Source organism: Furipterus horrens, unplaced genomic scaffold (genome assembly GCF_987537825.1).
Source record: "Furipterus horrens unplaced genomic scaffold, mFurHor1.1.pri manual_scaffold_13, whole genome shotgun sequence".
In the NCBI taxonomy this organism is placed as follows: domain Eukaryota; kingdom Metazoa; phylum Chordata; class Mammalia; order Chiroptera; family Furipteridae; genus Furipterus; species Furipterus horrens.
Window position 1 is genome coordinate 33,913,161 of NW_028327183.1, and position 18,692 is coordinate 33,931,852.

The 18,692-nt window shown below is 58.5% G+C and overlaps 1 protein-coding gene across 2 annotated transcripts in view; it reads right to left on the reverse strand.

The window, feature by feature from the left end:
* Positions 1-1,059: 1,059 nt before the first annotated feature.
* The window catches only part of PEPD (peptidase D), a 109,446-nt gene continuing 91,813 nt past the window's right edge, over positions 1,060-18,692 (reverse strand). Inside the window, exons 12-15 of one of the 2 annotated variants that reach the window (XM_090260947.1) lie at positions 14,202-14,350; positions 5,556-5,740; positions 2,015-2,206; positions 1,060-1,541 (exon numbers count right to left, since the gene is read on the reverse strand). In XM_090260947.1, coding sequence (XP_090117073.1) covers positions 1,404-1,541; positions 2,015-2,206; positions 5,556-5,740; positions 14,202-14,350 — 664 coding nt within the window. In that variant the 3' untranslated portion in view covers positions 1,060-1,403. Of the gene's footprint in view, positions 1,542-2,014; positions 2,207-4,342; positions 4,478-5,555; positions 5,741-14,201; positions 14,351-18,692 lie in introns of those variants that run through there. The other variant, XM_090260948.1, reaches the window with a different exon arrangement.

Here is an 18,692-nt window from a genome sequence, read left to right on the forward strand (position 1 = left end):
TGTCTAAAGGAGAAAGATGTATGATAGCTGTTTTTTAGTTAACAAAACTAAACGGTTCATTTAGAGTTTCAGCCTACCTTGGATGGGTTTTATCCTGGGGGAGGGGAAATGGGGAAATGGAAACCCAGACACCAGGCTCAGCTGGGGTAGAGAGATGGGGCAAACTCAGACTCCTGACATTCAGACAGGCAGCCATTACTTAAACTGCTCCATGTCTGTGCACCAGCAGAAAACCTTAAGGATTGAGTGCTATAAATCTAAGAAACAAGATAAATGGTTTCTTGGAATTGAGATTGTTTTATTTTAATGTGGCCACATCACAAGCATTTTTGTGTTAACTGCCATTGGAAGAAATCAACTTGCATTAAACTCTTCAGTGACTTCTCAAAATGTAGCTTGGGCTACAGGGTTTTCCACTACATCATGGTTTCATCTCTGGTGTCTTTTTCTCACTTGCCCTTCACTTGGTTGGGAAACTCCTTGACTGTGGAGGCAAACCTGGAATGGTGCACACAATTCTAGAGGCCAGGTCCAGAGGGGAGGGCAGTCCTGTGGGGCCGTGAGGGAATTGGGCAAGCAGAGGTAAGGAAAGGTACTCTGCTACCAACAGGGACCAGCCCAGCAGGCCCTGGGTGACTCCAGCCTCAGTAGCATTTGACAGAAGGCAGATGGTTTCAGCAAAGGTGGAAGGAACAAGAAAGCTCTCCTGTGCCATGGTGCTGCCTCTGGCTCAGGGGCTGTCAACCCGTTAGATGCTGGCTTTACTAGTGTGTCCTGCTTGAAAAGGAAATCAAGGACAAAGAATATCTGCAAGTCTCATGTTTGAAATAACTGTGCCTCAAGTGCCCCATAATCCTGCCCCCTTCAGAAATCTAGCTTTGAAGCAATAACCACCTCAAAAAGCCTTCTTGCTCTACCGGTTTGGCTTTTGGCCTGTGCAAAGGTGTGGTGTGGGACAGCTCTGCATGTGCCTGACCTCTTAGCTCCAGGGTCTCTGTGACTAGGCCCAAGTGTGCATGCTCATGCTCATCTACAGACGGATAGAGGACAGGGAGAGACAAACACAAGGGACTATTTTAGTAAACCTTTAATTGCAAATTCCATTCTGTGTATTGATTTTTGAGAAAAAGACATTGGAAATCTATTTTTCCTGAGCACAGGAATACAAATGATAGCAAGACACATTTTAGTGGCTACTAAAGAAAAGGATTTTTTGCAAATAGCATTTTAAAAGCCACTGTCATTCAAGCTAAGTAATAACAGATTAGGGTGTGATCTTATAGAAAGTTAATAAAAAAAGTTTTTCCCCCAGGACACAGCACTATTTGGTATGATCAGACTCTGAATCTGGCCCATGATTTCTGAGTTCCATTTCTCGCTGTTGGGCAGCCGGTCAGCTGGCTCTACTTTGGGCCAGAGAAGGAGGTAAAGGCCTTGTCACAGCCCGCCATGCATGCTTCGATTTCCTCCACCGTGCGGGGTACACAGGTCAGCAGCTCCATGCCACTGTCAGTCACCGCAACGTCCTCCTCGATGCGGACCTGGGTCAGACCAAAGGACTCAGTATTTCTGAGCTGGCCTCATTCTCAAGATGAGAGGGCTAGCCAGACTTGCCAGCACCAGGCTGGCCCCCACTGAGTGGGAGGAACCCTTGCAGAGGGCGGAGATGGCCTCAAAGGCCTCTGGGGGACGGCCGAGAGGAAGGCTCACCCACGGGGCTAAGTGCTCATTATGCCACCTGCTCACCCTGTCCTTGCCCCTTGCACCCCACCAGGTGGACTGGAACCTGGAGTGGGCACGGGTTTTGTAGGATCTGTCTCCTCTGTTGAGGGGTGAGGCACCTATCCAATGACAGACCACAAGAAAGGGCAGGCCAGGTCCTTCTCAGGTGAGAACATCAAGACAGTCCCTCCCACTAGGGTTCCTGTCCTGGGACAAAAGTGGCACGCAGCAATGTTGGGGGAGGGGGGGATTTCTGGGAGCAAGGACACAAGGCCTGCCAATAGGTACTCACCCCACCAAACCCACGAAAGCGCTGCAGGACCTCACGATTAAAGAAGCAGGCACGTGCCGGGTCAGCCAGGGCCTCGTCCAGGAGGTGGTCGATGAAGTAAATGCCAGGCTCCACGGTGAGCACCATGCCTGGTTCCAGGTGCCGCGCGGTGCGCAGGCTCCGCAGGCCGGGCTCGTCAATGCGCTCCACGCCCTGTGGTTAGAGGGATGGTGAGGACCCAAATGATGGCTCACATGCAGGAACGCCCCAGCGAAGCCCTCCTCGGCCGTGCAGGTGTCCTCGTGGGGGGCTGCCTCCAGCCCTGTGGGGTCCCCCTGCAGCTGCAGGGGAGGCTTTGTGACCAAGGGTGCTCTGGGCCAGACTCACCTGTGCTGTGCTGTGCTGTGCTGTGCCACAGGCACTTCAGGGAAGGCCCCCTGTTCTCTGCACGCACACCCCTTATTTTAGTGTCCCTGCCCGCTACCCTCAAAAGTGCCTGCAGGAGCCCTGTGGACACCACATGCGCACACGGGGCATGCTTCCTGGGGGGCTGGCTAGGTGTCTGGCCACCCTCACCTGGGCCTTCCCCTCGTCAGGGAAGCAGAAGCCAAAGCTGTGAGGCCAAAAAAGCTCTTAAGGAGGCTGAGACTGCCGGCTGCATCTCTTCTTCCAGGCATCTCAAGTGGAAACCGGCCCCAGAAGTGCTGGGCCCGGCTCCCCCAGGCCAAGTCCCAGGGTTTCCACATGGCTTTCCAAGTGGGGGGACAGGTACTGTCATCGGATGGGCCTACAAGCACCAGCTCTGGCATATGTTTGCACAAATGCATGTGTGCTCTGGGTATATGGCTTGTGCTAGCTCTGTGCTGTCCGGCTGAGTCTGGACAGCAGCTCCCAGCCCTGAGGACCGAGCTCCTGGCAGAGGCGCCCCTCCCCTGCAAGTGCACACCGAGCCGGGGCCTGTCCTCACACGGGTGTAGCTGACAGCGCTGCCTAGGCTGTAAGGGCAGCTGGTGCCTGGGACAGTTGCAGAAGTTTCCCTGTCTTCCCCAGGTCCCTAAGCCCCCCATCCAGCCCTGGGCCAAGGTCTGTAAGTGGGCAACAAGCAAGCTTTCTGGTCCGGCTCTGAGCCGGCCCCACCCTGCTCGCAGCAATCCCCTGAAAGCCCAGCTGCTGGAGACGGAGCTGTCATTTCTGACTGTTTGGGGGCCAAAAACATCAGACTTCAATTAGTGGTTCATGTAAGGTAACCAAAACAGGCTGGCTCAGCCTCTGTGGCTGGGCACAGCAGGGAAGGCTGTGAACGTGATTCTGTGAGGGTGGGGACAGTGGGGCACGACAGAAACTAGCACACATGGCCCCTCTGACCTGGCTTGAGCCATGCTGGGATGGAGGTGATGAAGGGATGCCAAGGCACTGTGACCCCTGTGGGCCATGCTCTGGGCACAGAAACCCGGCTGGTGTGAAACTCAGTCCCATAACACTTTCTGCCTGGAGGGGGTAAGTCAGGAGGGTGGAGGGCGCAGAAGGGTCCAGTCTGGAATGGCAACCCCTGGGCTTGGGTGCCAGAGGACTTGGGGGGGGGGGGGGGAGCGCCATCTCCTGCCCAGAAGCTGCTTGTCAGAGCTGGGAGTCCAGGGTTTCTGCTCTAGGCTTTCCTGCTCCTGCCTTCTGAAGTCTGTGCCTGCCCTGGGCTCCCTCTCCCTGTCCCTTACCTTCGTGCTACCCTTAAGTGCCTTTTCTCACTCCAAGGCTGCCAAAGCCAGGGGCCTGGCAGAGGCAGAGACCTGATGAGGTCAGGTTCCCTGCTCCCCTCAGTCGCTGTAGACCCACTGAGCTGCTCCATGGGTGTGCACGGTGGGTGGGTGGGTGGGGGGGCGCAGTCTGCTCAAGCTTGCACGGAGACAGGCTTCCTTCTGGAAAATGTCAGGTGAGGAGAGGAGAACGGCAGGGATCCCTGGGGAGCATAGGAGGGTATGCCTGCTCCAGTCCACCAACCACTACCCCTTCAGAGTGTTGCTGCTCAGGGGTCTGCCCCTGGGCGGGGGGGCACCAAGGAGGGCCAGAGCAGGGCTTAGAGAAGGACGGGGCTAGGCAGGGTGCAGAGCGGATTCCACTCGGAGAGGCCGAGCCCCCGGTCCCCCTGGCCCAGGCCTCCAGCCTTGTTGGGGGTTGGGGGCACCGGCCTATGCCGGCTTCCGCCTTGGCAGAGGGCTTGACAGGGCCTCGATTTGTACTGGGCTCCGAGCAGAGGAGACCCAGATGTGTCTGTAGGCCTGAAATAAAACAAATGACTTTTATAGGAAAAGCCATATTTTTTCCACAATGTTTATCTGTCAGAAGAATAGACTGAGCACAAAGAGCTGCTTACTGGAAAAGATGAAAACAGTTTGTTGCCAATTTTCTCTGGTGGAAAAAAAGGGCTTTGGCGACTAATGAATAACGAACCTCAGTTAACAATGTCTGGAAGGCCCCGCTCTTGGCTCCCTGCACACAATGTGATGGATAGAAATTAGGAAATTAAAACTGATTTTGTTTCTCTAAATTTAACTGTTTACACTTGAGGAAAAAAAATAATTGAATAATAATGCTTCTCTTGAGCAACTCCCCCCCCTCCCCCAATCATTCTTAGTGCTTTCAAAATACCCTGCAGCCAACAGGCCAAGCCTGGTCTTGGCTAACTGGCTGGTGGGCCCCAGGGTGTGCGCTGATTGCACAATCAGCCCCTGCACTGTGGGCGCCAGGCCAGGCGGCAAGGCCGGGCTCACCACCACCCACCGGCGAGAGGCTGCAGCCACCTGCCGGGCAGGGCCTCCCAAAAGCCCTCTGGGTGGTCTTTTCAAGGATCAGCCTTAGGAGTTGGAGGGGAAAGCCTAGCTGTAGACGCCCACACAAGTCTCCCTCCTCTGCCAAGGAGACAAAGAGGCCATGGGGTATGCTGGCCCAGGGGCCTGGGGTAGGGGGGCAGACAGAGGGTGCCCCAGGGAGGGGCAGGGGATCTGCTGCTGGCTTTTGAGGGCACTAGGCTCGCCTAGTCCCAGGAGGTGCCAGGGCCAGTCACCCACTGGTAGAGTCCTATCGCCCCTGTGTCCAAATGAAGCCAGAGCAGGACATGACGAGCATAGCGTCACATCCCGTCACTAAGACCCAGCTTCCGGGGGCCCACTGTTCTGTGAGTACTCCATGCACCACACACTGACCACCTACCAGCCTTCAGGAAAAGCCACACCCAATGCCCTGCCCGGGGCTCCCTGTGCAGAGGGCACCCATTGCACGCCGGGTTCTGTGAGGTGGCCCCTGGAGGAGGCACACTTACAGAAGCTCCCTTGTCTTGAGCAGGGCCCTTGGGGGTGGGGGCCACTGTGGCAGCAGCCTGGGCCAGGATCAACCACTAGGTGGAAGGGGAGGGGGGGCAGTGGGCCTTGCCAGGACCCCATTCCTTCTTATCCTGCCTGACTCATCACTACACTCCCGCTGTCTCCCAGAGCCCTAATCCAACCCAGGGAGTTCCAGGCTCAGTGACAGTCCAGAGGCTGGTCACTTGGACCGATGTGTCCACACTGACCTCTGGGTAGCCTCCCACGTCGTGCACATCAATGCCCAGGAAGTGACCGAGCCCATGCGGCATGAACACGGCTCCCAGGTGGGCCTGCATCATGGCGTCAATGCTGCCGTTGAGGACACCGATGTGGGCCAGCTCCTCCAGGTGGGTGCGGTCGGCCAGGCGGTGCATGTCAGGCCACCAAACGCCTGTGGCTCAGAGGGAGGCTGCAGTGAGCTGTGGAGACTGGCAGCCTGACCAGGGCTCCCCAGGGCGAGGCTCAAGGGACACAAAGCCCTCACGCTGGCTGAGGTGGGAGGCCCAGAGGTGAGAGGTGACAATGAGGAGGCCTGGGGTGGGCCTCCATGCAGGGCTCTCCCGGTCACAGCTCTGGCCCTTGAGCCCCTTCCTCCCCATTGTGTCCTCAGAGGTAGGCTTCTGTGGCCCATGACCAGGGCCTAGCCCAGGTCTGCTCCCCAGCCGTGCTGTGCCTGCTTCCAGCCCGTGTGTTCCTGGGGCCATGGGAACTCAGCCAGATCCTGGGCATCAGAAGGAGAGAGGTGAATGTCCCCAACAGTGGATGTGGGCAGCCTCGGGGAGCCCCAGTCAAAGCTGAGGCCCAAACACTGCCTCAGAGGCTCAGCCGTGAACTGGGGAGCAGGGCAATCCTGCACACCCCCGAATGGGGCTGAATCGCTCTGGAAGCCACTGTAGGGGAGCAAAGGTTTCGGAGTGAAGATGCAGCTGGCATAGCTTCAAGGGCTGGCTGGCAGGGGTCTGTGGCTCCACCTCCTATGAGCTCTGGGTGACCATCTCTATGGCAGCCCAGCCATCCAGGACCTATGTCGCTAAGCAAGCTCACCTTTGCCCCTTATTTCTGGGGCAAAGGCCACCGTGAAAAGCACCGAGTTGAGGTGAGTAGGCTCTGTGGGACTCTGCAGTTCAGTCCTGCCTTGTCCCCTAGGGGGTCTCTGGGGGCTGCAGCCTAGGGCTCTTGTAGGGCCACCCTCAAAGGGCCCTGCCATCCCCAGGGCACCTCAGCCCTGCCCACCTTCAGCTTCGCTCGAGGGCACCCAGCACCCAGCATGAACACTAGTTGGCCCTTGCTCCGCCCCACAAGGGCTGACTTTGGGGCAGGCCACGTGTCTGCCAAGGCCAGTGGCTGCAGGACAAGCAGGGTCAGGCGTGCAGGGTGGGCGCCTGCACCCCTATACCGTGCTCTCGCCATAGGGGATGGCCAGCCCTGGTCCATGCAGCCCCATCCACGTGGGTGGCAACCCTGGCTCCCAAGGGACCTTTCTGCCATACGCCCACACCCTGCCCTCCATGTGCCCCATCGCTGACGATCACTGCTGCTGGGGGGCAGCGCTAGCATTCTGGACTGTGAGGGGCCTTGCTGGGCCCTGCACTGGCCACAGCTGTGCCACTGGGGTCTGGGATCAGGGCTCTGAACCACGGTGGCTGGCAGAGGGCAGATGAGGAGCTTGAGGGGGTAAAGAGAGATGAGAACCCACCCTGGGACATAGGCCCTCACCTCTCAGACACTCAAGCTGGGCACCAGTCCCCCAGATGGGGACCACTCTCCTGCTAGAGGCAGAGGGCCCACAGTTGCGGCACTGGGTGGGCTGAAGGAACAGGGCTGGTCCAATCTGTTGGGTCCCTGGGATCCAAGCTCTGAGCAGGCAGGTGTGGCTGCACCCTGGCTAGTGCACAGAGCAGTGGCCATCTGGTGGTCTGAGGCACAGACCCAGGGCGGAGGACACCAAGGCCTGCCCCTAGAGACAGAGCTCCTCCTTGGGGCCCAGACCCATTCTACCTGCCTCTGCCCACGAAGCGCTGAGGTGAGGATGGTGTCCTGGGGTCTGGAGTCTGGCTACAGCCACAGCAGCAGGGAGAGCCCAGACTGCACCCCAGGGTGGAGCCAGGGTGGGGAGCTTTTCCTGATGGTATGGCATCCTGAAATGGGGACCTGGGACACTAGATCTCACCTTGGCTGCTCCCTGCTATGTGACCGGGCCAAGCCTTCACCTCTGTGAGCCTCAGAGGCCTCCATGTCAAACATGGCCACAGCAGTGTCCTAGAGGGCTGGCTGCAGAAGCATCTACCAGGGAACTGGGTCAGTATTCTCCGAAAACTGCCCTAAGATACTATTTACCCAACATGTTGGTCAGCCAGACCCCTGGGTTCACTTATGTTCAACTAACTCATGGGCCATAAGCTGAGTCTGCTACCGAGCTTCTCCAAGACAGATCAGCCCCACGCCAGCCTCCCCTGGGACCACCCCTCCAAGGGACCTACCTTCCCAGACTCACTTGCATTCCTCCTATGGGCCTCCGTGTTGAGGCTTTCTCCAGGAAGCCCTCCCTGACTGCCCCTTCCTGTGCTGTTAGGGAACAACTGTCCCTGGTTACAGCCTCTGAACCCTGAGAGGGCGGGGCCTGTGCCCTGCTCCATGCTTGGCTGCCCCTGTTCCAGAAGCACACTAAGGTCTTCCTGCCGCAGACCCTTTGCAGACCTGGTGTGGCCTGTGACTTCTCATCCTCAGGGACGCAGCATAAAGTCAGCTCCTTCCTGGAGATCTTGCCTCTATCTGCTGTCCCAGTGATTTCTTTCCTTGCACTTAGTACCCTAGACAGGTCTATCTCCCTGCTCCTCATGTGTCCTTCAGGAGAGCAACGCTCTCCCGCTCCCCCGGACACACACACACACCCTGGGGCCTGGCAGAGTGAGTGCTAGTTCAGGGGAGAATGCACAGTGTGCACCTTCCTAAGGTCTGCTCCCAGCAGTGGCTCTGGGTCTAAAAGAGCCCCTAGCAGCTCTGCAACCCTGGCAGGCTGGCCCCCGGGACTGAGGAAGGGTGTCCATGTGGTAGCCGATGCCCCAACCCCAGGCAACTGCATTTCTCTTCAGCAGGGCCCTTTCCTGATGCCAGAGGAGGGCCCCCAGAAGCAGCCTGCTGTCAAACCCGGCCAGCTTCCACAGTGGGCTGCGGTCTCCGCCTGGCTTCGGCAGCAGGGGACCAGGTATAAATCATGCTCGTGTTGGCAGCTCAGCTCCTCTCCTGTCCTCGTGGCCCCTTGTGGGGCCGGACGTGTGGGCCCAGGCGGTCCCCACGGCGCCTCTAGTCTTCCTCGCCGGCAGGCCCTCAGGGAAGGCTTTGCACAGAACGCTCTTGGCCGGGAGTGAGAGTTTCTGCCTGTGTGTGGTTAGGGTTGTGACAGGGACTAAACCTCCAGCAACTTGGCCCAGCGTCTGGCCCGGACGGTGGTTACAACACCCATGGCCAGGGCAAGGGTCCTTAAGTGTGTGGAAGCTGCTGTCTTTGGGCTGTATGGGTGGGGTGGGCACACACTGCAGGGTGTCCCCGCAGCCTAAGCCCAGCCCGCAGTTCCAGGCCCATGTCCTGACTCCTGGGCTCCCAGGGCCTCAGCAGCTCACAGGCCCTTCGGAGCCCACACAGCCCAGTCAAAAGCTACCAGAGGTCTCCCAGGACCGCTCATACTGGGGACACTACACTGAGGACCACACTGCAGAGACTAGGTGCCATCTGCCTTGCCCTCCCTCTCATCTCCAGAGGGCCACCAAATCTTGTCCTGTCATCCTGAAACATCTGAACCTGAAGCTTCGTGGGCACCCACCTCTCCTGGACCCCTGCTGCTTTATTCCCATCCCTCACAAAGCCTCATCCCCCACTTCATCCTGCCTAAGGCCTAGACATCAAGGCCACCTCTTTAAAACACAGGTCAGAGGGGGCCAGTCCCTGCCCTGAGGACAGAGCCCCAAGATCCTCAGCCTAGCTTCCATCTCCAGCCTAATCCTCATCCATTCCTGGGCCAACAGTGCTGAGAGCTGGTGCTCCCTTGTGCCTTCCACCCGTTGTTCCCCAACTGGACCACCCCTCCAATGGCCCAACCTTCCCGGACTCACTCCCATTCCTCCTGTGGGCCTCTCTGTTGAGGCTTTCTCCCTGACTGCCCCTTCCTGTGCTGTTAGGGCACAGCTGAGCCCTGGTTACAGCCTCTGGGCCTTGAGAGGGCGGGGCCTATGCTCTGCTCCTCCCCTGGAACACATGAGGCCTGGGCAGGAACCCCAGCCTCCCTCATGACCCTCTTGCACCTCACGGGCCCAGGATTCAGGTGTGCCCCCCACCCCAGGGTGGCAGAATAGCCTCTGCATCTGTGCCCTATCATCTGCCTATTGGTTCAGAGATACCAGAGACCTGGTGCTCAGGCCCCAGTGTGTATACACAGCAGCTCCAGTCACCAGCTGGACTTCTGTGCCCACCTGGGCCCCTCAGGCCACACCTTACCCTGATGGGCTGAGAGCCTGCTGGGCCTTCTGCCTGGGGCGGTTCTTAGAGCCCTTGCTGCATCCATCCCAGCCTTGGGGCCTCCTGCCCAGAGTGTGACAGCCTGGGGGCTCAGAGGCCCTGAGCCAGACCTCCCCCACCCCGCCCCTCAGCTGTATCTTCAGTCACTTCCAGACAAAGAGCTCGCTTCATCCTAAGACAATAGCCCTCCAGGGACCATACATGCGCCAGGCCCTGGGGGTGCAGGAGGGAAGGCTCAGGGCAGGGGTCCCAAGGCAGAGGCCCTGTGGGCTGCAGGGAGCTGCCTGGCAGGCCAAGCTGGCCCAGGACTGAGGGCCTTCAGCCCAGCCCACCTCAGACCCCTGTCTGCTGCCAGGATCTCCGGGGACCCACTCACCCTGCAGAAGGGAAGGGCAGTGTGTGCCCAAGCTGCAGGCGCCTGGATGCTGAGTTGAGTGTGGCTGCCTTGCTCAGTGTCCTGTGGTCCCCCCACCCCTGCCACACACCCTGGCAGAATGCCCCATAGGAGTAAATGAGGCTAGAGAGGGCGGGAACTCACTCATTGTCCTATAGCCAGCAGGGGGGCCTCTTAGGCCAGAGGGGTGACACAATGCCCAAAGACAGCTCTCTGGGTCCTGCCACAGAGGGCACCTGTGGTCTGGGTGGCATGCTGTGCCTGCACCTCTCAGCTTACTGCTGTGTTCCTTGCCATTTCTAAGGAGAGGCCCGAGGGGAGTCCAGTCCCTGCCCTGCCCCTGTCCCTGCCCCATGGAGGGCAGCAGAGTCTGCAAAGGCACCCTGACCGCAGGCCTCAGGGGACACATGGTGAGCCACACAGGCCAGCACAGCTCCCGTTGCCCTTCTCCCACCTGGTCCCTGAGGCTCCAACAGCATCCCCTCCTGTTCTCCTGTTGTCTGGCCCACCAATGAGAGCCCCAACTTCACGTTGGCAGCACCTCACCGAGTGGCAAGAACCCCCGACACCTGGGGCAGAGCCAGGAGTAGGGGCGGCTGCATACAATCACACAGGCTCTGCATGGATGGAGGGGCTGCTCACGCAGACCAAGACACAAATGCTTCTACAGAACACGAAGGGCCCCAGAGTGGAGCGCAATGCGCAGTCTGTACCACCTATGTGTGGGCTGGGGGTGGGGCCCAGCAGCCCCAGGCCAGGGCAATTAGGGTGGGTGGTGAGCAAGGAGGGAGAGGGAGGATCACTGGGTGCTGAGAAGTGGGAAGTGAGGCTGCAAGGGTGCTTAAAGGGGACCTCAGTGCTCCAGATTGACTGGAGGAACCGAGTCTGCAGAATAGCCCTGAGGTGGGCTACCCCAGTCTCCTCCCCTCATGAGGGCCAGGGCACACTTTGGTGTCTAAGAAGACAGGGTGGTCTGCATGGGTAGGCTGCGTGCCGTGACACAGAAGCCATGGAGAGCTTTGATTTCATCCAACCAGAAGCCAGTGTATAGCCTGGGGTGGGGATGAAGGGTGGGGGTCCAGACCCCCTGCTGTGGGGCTGGCGTGGATGGCATTCTCCCAGGTACATGCTGAAGCTGGCTGGCCCACCCCTACCCACCCTCGTAGGGCCCCCCTAAGTAAGCTCAGCCTTCCTTCCCTGGCTAAGTGACAGTGAGGGATGCTACTACCCCTTTGACCCCAGGGCTGTGTGTGCTGTAATCACTCATCCCCGCCTCTCCACTGGGCATCTTGCTGGGACCCCGGCTGTCTTTACTCACTCCTCCCTGGAAGGTCGCAGGAGGCAATTGTGCAGTCTCAGTGGCTATTTGTCTTGGCCTAGGAGCTGAACCCACAAACCAGGGGCATTTCCGCTAGGACAGGGCATGGGACCGGCTTGGCCATGGCCTTCTCGCTGCTATGCAGAGGCAAACTGCCCCCATCTGGGAGCAACTCTGTGGTTATAGAACCCCTCCTTGCTTGGCCTGCACTGCATGCGACCTCAATGGAGTCAGGCTCAGACCCTGGGAACTGGCAGCGAGCTTGTAGTACCTATGGCAAAGGTGGGGGATGCCGTGGGGAACCAGGCCCAGTCTGCTCCCACACGGTGTGCTGGGAAGGACTGCTCCAGTCTGCAGAGACCAGCTTGGCTGGGCCTGAGGCCTTGTGCCTGCCCCAAGAGTGGTGTGGCCAGGCAGCCCCACAGGACTGAGCACGGGGCCTTCCTCAGTACGATGCAGGGCCCTAGGGTCTTGCCTGTTGGCTGCCTGAGCTGGCCAGGACGCCAGCTGCGGAGAAGCCACTCAGGTCCTCCTGGCAGGCTTTCTCGTGTGGGGGTCAGGGGCGGGTAGGGTCACCCAGGCCTTGGCCATCACACCCGGCTCAGCACCAGGCAGGGACTAGGCAGTGCCAGGGGCTTACACACCGTTCTTCCAAGGCCCTGTCTGCCTAACATCCTGCCAACAGGCCTCCTCAGCAGCCATCGTGCCCCAGCCTCACCCCGCTGGCCCTGCTGTCTCCAGTGCGACGTGTGGCCGGCAGCCCGCATCCCTCTGTACTGTGGCCGGCGGCAGGATCAGAGCCAAGCAGGCCCGCCCCACACTCCCTGTGGGACCCGAAATGGGGTGTGGGTGCATGGGGGTCCTGGTGGCCCCCTCCCAGCCCTCATGGGCAGCAGAGCTCGGCTCCTTCCAGCCTGAGGCCTGGGCTTCCAGGACATCTAAATTCACAATGGCCCGTGCAAGGGTACAGAATCCACTTAAGGGACAGGTGATGTGGTTGGCTCAACCTACATGGTGACAGTCCACTCTGGTGCAGCTGAAGGTGGCACAGCATGGGAGCGAGTAGGACAGGGTAGGCTCCGGTGCCCTCAGGGCCGTGCCCAGCCCAGAGCCCCCCTGGGGGCCATACACCACCCCCGTTCACCAGCCAAACCCTTTCACTGCATCTGAAATACATATTGAAGTGACTGATGTTACTCAGAACTTAACAAAACATGTTCCTCCCTGGTAAAGGAAAGGGTGTGGTGAGAGATGTGCCTTTGGGGTGACTGCTTCAGAGGTTGAATTTTATAGGTGATGCATGCGGGTTTAAAGGTCACAGAGTATGAAAAGGTCACAGGGAGGAGGTGCCTTCCTCCCCAAGCCCCACCCCCAGGCATGGGTCTGTCCTGTACCTCCTCCATGGACTCAGAAGCACATGCGAATCCATTTCTCACTTTTATAAGAAAGGGGGCCACTGGCCACCCATCCTGCACCTGTCTTTACGCGATGACCCGTACTGGGGTTACCCCACAGTTATCAGTCATGCTGCTACTTAGAGGTGGCTGTCACTTTTTAAACAGACAAGCAGCCCAAGATGCTGTTTGCTTGCCAGCTGCTAAGGCAGGCAAGTCCCATCAACATCGACTCCCATATAAGGTGACTTTCAGGTTTCCCTCATCTTCCTCTTGGGGTATTTCTGAGCTCCCTGTCCTGGGGCTCATCTGATTACCAAGCTTTGTTCCTGCTGGAGAAGTGAGGGCCCGGCATCCCCTCAGCAGCCCTACCTGGCTCCCCAGCCTCTGGCGGGGGGCTCTTGGGGCTGGACAGGGACCATCCTGCTCTCAGTGTGCCTCCTTGGAAAATGACAGTTGCCAAGAACCCTCAGAAGCAGCACTTGGCTGTGATTCATCCCAACAACAGCCTATGGGGCCATAGGGCTGCTCAGCCAAGTGCCAGGCCATGGGGGTCTAGCCTACAAGAGGGCACATCAGGGGCCTTTACACCCAAGGGCTCAGCATCTTTTTTCTCTTTCCTTTTAAAAATAAAGTCTCCCCAGGGATGCAAATCTAATTGCCAGGATCCCCCTCAATTTAATATGAACTCAGATTCCGGCCTTCAAGGCCTGTCTTGGCCAAGACCCCAGACGGCCTGCAGCCTCTGCTTACCCTTCCCTGAGCACTGGAGGGACACGCCGCCCGCAGCAGGCCCAGCTGCAGCTGCTGGTCCTGAGCCAGAGGGCACCCCATGTCCTGCCAGGTGCTGGGGTTCAGAGCTGGCCAAGCGCTGCCTGCAGTGAGCTCTACTTTGGGACAAGGCGGGGGACATGCTGACATCCCAGCGGCCAGTGCAGACAGGGGACGTGCAGGTGGAGGTCAGATGGGGCAAGGGGCCACCCTGGGCTGAGCTCCTTGATTCTCAGCTCTGTCCCTGCTTGGCAGCCAGCCCCTTTTCTAGGAGTGACTCTGGGGACTGGACACCACCCAGTCTTACTGGCCAAGCATGAGAGGTGGGGATGGATTTAAGTGGTAAAGTGTAGGGCCTGCTCCTCTGAGGCGCCGGCCACGTCAGAGAACGGAGTCAGGCGTGCCGCTGCCTTACATCTCCATGCTGGGTAGTCCTCTCGCAAGTCCCCAGCCCTGCCCTCACCTGGCTTCATGGCGCTCATGACAGCACGGGAGCTCCGCAGCACCGCCTCATAGATGGCCTTCTGGTCTTTGGTGAACTTGCCATTGGCAGGAAAGGAGCACGTGATGTCAGAAGAGAAGCAGTAATACTCGCCACCCATGTCAAACAGGCTGCGGGGAGAAGAGGGCATGAGGCCAGTGGGGACCTGGGGACACTCCTGCCCAACTCTTCCTTCCCACTCGGCGCTCAAGGGCAGCCTGCTGAGTCCTGGGCATGTCAGGGGGCTGAAGCCAAGACATCTCCTTCTACAACTACTTCAGGCAGAGTTGGGGGCCTCCCATCCTGGTGCCTAAAGGAACCCTGTGCCATGCTGGGAGACCTCTGACCCCAGAGCAAGGAATGCTGGGCCACTGGATGCTCGGCCATAAGGACTCACTTGGAGAATGATGGAGGGACAGACATGTCCCCAGATGCCCTCTACCATCTGGTCTCCATGTGAGCACTCCCACAGACCCTCTCAGGACTGCTCTGCTCCAGCACAGGGCATGGCTGTAGCCACAAGCCATCATACATGGGACTGGACAGGGGCCTTCGGATGGACACACTCACCCAACAGAGAATGTGGACTGAGCTACACCACCCGCCTCTCACAGGCCCCAGCACCTGAATGAAACCCAGCCAATGGCTCTGCTCCAGCTCTGGGGTCCCCTTGACAGAAGAACGCATCCCTCTCCCCACTGGGATGGGACAGATGTGCTCTGCAGGGCCTGATGGAGGGGCAGGAAGGACACTGCAAAGGACAGTGCTCATGTCCAGCAGGGCTTTCCTGGGGCCTGGCCAGCTGCACACCGCCCTTGGGGTCACCTGGAGCCCCAGCATCCCCAGGTGGAAGAGCAGGGACAAGCAGGCCAGATTAAGGGAGTAGAGAGTGGGAGGACAGACGAGGCCTGGAGCTGACAGGCAAAGCCATGAGCCAGCAGAGGCAGGTCGGTGCTGGGACAGACAGGCTACCCTGCTGAGTCAGGACAGGCCCAGCCGACCTGCCTTCTGGACGTCCCGAGACAGGGCCCTGGTGCAGCGAGGCCGGGAGTGGGCCGAGTTGCACCTCCACACCCTTGCTGCTACTCCGTGCACAAAGGACCCCCGGGCCTCAAAGCCCTGACCCCCTCCACAGAGGGATGGGACAGGGCACATAAGGGCTGCTGGTCCAGGCATGGCTCCCACTGGGGCTCTGGATGAAAGGAGTAGGGGTGCACAGATGGAGCACCCCTCCCTGTCCTGTCCCACCTGAGGACATGAGCAGGCTGCTCAACAGCAAGCACAGAGTGGGGACATGGCCAGGTCGTGATGCTGATGGTGACAACACCAGCTGAGGAACATTGGTCTAGCCTCAGGCCTTAGGTCCTCCTGCACCTCCAGGGCCATCCCAGAGCCAGGTGGAGCTGAGGCGGCAGAGGCTGCCCTCGTGATTGGTGGGAGCCCGGCTCTGCTGCCCATGGGGGTTAGTCTGCAGCACATGCATTCTGGCAAATGTGAGCCCGGGGGCCGCACCTTCCACTGAAGGGCCTCTCACCCAAACCCAGCTGCTCAAGAAGGCAGCTCTAGAAGTTGCTTGTGCCTTTGGGGGCCCCTACCCCACATAACCGAGTTAGGGTCTCCAGCCCTGCTTATGGAACAAGGAGTCGGGCCACATGGCGTGACAGGCAGTGCCAAAACAGGTTTTTAAGGGAAAAACTTGAATGCTCAGGACCCCTGGATGTTTTGCTGGGATCCAAAGTTCCCAGCTGGGCACTTTTTAATCTCCTGTCTTTCTGATTGCAAAACACCACGGGCAGTGTCAACAGTGCAAAAAGCAGCAGATAACACCTCAGGTGACACTCAATGGATGGGGGAAGAGCCTCCACCAGCACAGCAGGGGACCTCTGTGTTGGGTCAAAGTCACAGACTCGAGGGGGCCCTGCCTGGACTGGGCCAACTGGGGACCCTGGGCCTCACTTGAGGTGACCTACCCAAGCCCAGTGTGAGAGCCGGAGATGGTAAAACAGAGGCTCTGAGCAGACACACCCAGGCGTCTGTTCCCCAGAAGGCTCCTGAGGCAACAGCTGCCTGCAGGTTTCCTCCTGCCCGGGACACTCCCCCAGAGCTGGCCAGGAGGGTGGGCACATCTTACCTCTAAACTACAGGGAAACTAAGGCTCTGAGTTGGGGGAGCAGCAGCTCGGAGACCAGAAAGAGATGGACTCTCCTGTCCTGGCTCCAGCACTCGGCCTTCAGAGCCTCAGCTTTTGCACCTTTAAAATGGGGACAGCAACAGCGCTGCAAGCAGCATGCGGAGTGGGGCTGCTGGGGCCGTGAGCCAATGTCACCCGGGGAGCAGAGCACGTTCATCTGGGCTCCTTAGGGGCAACAATGAAAAACGGGTCATGGTTTGCTGATTCAGAACAGCCAGAAACGGCCTGCGCAGACAGCACAGTTGGGAGCGTGGGGCACAGACGCCAGGGGCCCACCAGAAGGCGACCTGCAGCAGCACCCCAGACAGAAAGATGTATCAGAGGCTGCTGATCTCAAAGAAAAACAGAAATCGCACTATTTAAAAACCCAGGAACCCACAAGAGCACACCAAATGCTGGAGGTGTCTAAAGCAGTAAAAACGAGACTTTCCCAGGCAGACAAGAGGACCAAGTTTTCCAAACTCTCCTCAAAGACCCAAAGAGTGTGGGGTGGAGGATGCCTGGAGTTCCTTGGCCAGCCTGGCTTTATCTTTGAGATTCTAGAAGACTTCAGCTGTATTTCTTGTTTTAAAATCACCCACTCTCTGGAGAAGGAAGTGCACAGCCAGCCGGCAGCTCCATCCTGCCCAGCGACGCTCCGGCACCGGGGCTGAAGTCTATTTTCGTGCTCTCAGTTCCCTATCTTTCTGCTTTAAAAAAAAAAATCCCCCACAGAGTTCCTACATGCACAAGTTATTCAGATTCAAGCCATTCTGGAATCCAGGGACGAAAGCCATCTCTTTTATAAATCATCTCCCTCCAACTCCTTTGTGTCCACTTCATCCATTCTCTGAACGCAGACTGACAATGGAGAATTCAGTCATACTTTGGCTCAGCAGAGAACAGGGTCCCTCCTCCCTGGCTGCCTGGGGACACCACCAGGAACCCTACCACCCTTGGCTGCGTGAATGCGTGTGCTAATCTAAGACATCTGGGGAGATATTACACATCTCCGAGCAATATGCTGGCCTCTCGTTCCTCACATGTGTTCATCTGCTTCTATTTCTGGCTGGGATGAGAGGTTCTGTCTTCCATTGGCTCCTCCTGGGCAGCTTCATGCCCGGGCTACCTGCCACCACCGGCCCACCCAGACCCTCCCCAGGCCCCTCGGCTCCCTCGGTCCCAGTGCAGGGACCAGCCAGCCCACAAGCAGAAAGCCTGCGAGATGGTTTGGCCAGTGATGTACTTGGGAACAGCCGGGGAAAATGCTACAGTGCTTATTCAAGGGCTACTTCATACTTAGTTTGTAGCTTCATTTGAATCCTCCCAAGTTGTGGCCTAACACTCAGCTACCTCTCGCCCAAGACTGACAGTGTATGTGTGTGTGTTGCACAAAGACCTAGGACATGAAGACAGGAACATTTGAGACCCCAACCTGCAGCCACTCAGTCTGTGTTCCAGGCCAGGCCAGGGGATTTCTGAGCAGCAGGAAACCCTTGCTTCCCTTCAGACCTTAGCATGCGACAGAAAGGAAGGAGGACTGGTCACCTCCCAGTTCATGTGCTACAGTGGGCAGACCCTCCAGATGAGGCCCGAGAACCAGCCACCTGCTCCCAGCCAGATGCTCTATGAGGGCCAAGCCCCAGGTGTGACCAGTGGGGCAAAGAACATCACTTGGTGTCCTGGAGGTTCCCCCAGTGCCATAGGCTGACCCACCAAGTAGATTTCTCCCCAGTGCCTTCCAGGCAACCCTGCTCCCCAACCCAGCCACATGACAGCTGTCCCCATGGGGCTGGACAGATGGGAAAGTTAAGCAGCAGCTCCACCGGCCAGCAATGCCAGCACACACAGGCACAAGAGCAGGCCCATGCCGGGGCCTCCTGTGTGTCTGCAAAGAACTGCTGTTGCTGTTCTACAGGTGACCTGAAGAGAAGCAGAGCAACAGCGTGGGAGCAAGTCCCCAGCAAGGACACTACACGGCACCTGGCCCGATGTGTGGGTGGGACCCATCGGCTGCCCACCCCGAGGGCTTGCTGAAACCACAGCACAGTGGGGCAAGGGCTGGGTCCCGGCAGCAGCCTCTTCGGGGGAAGAGTGAGTCGCCGTCACGCACGCAGCACATGCCGCCGTGTCCCATGATGTCTGCGAGCACCCAAACTGTCTGGACCGGTGCTTTTCAGACTGTGGGTTGTGAAGTCAACTGAGTGGGGTGGGAGTAAGAAACATAAACAAATTTAAAGGGTGAAGAGAAAACACACAGTCAGGGTGTTGGTTATAATCTCGGTCACATACGTGCATGAGTG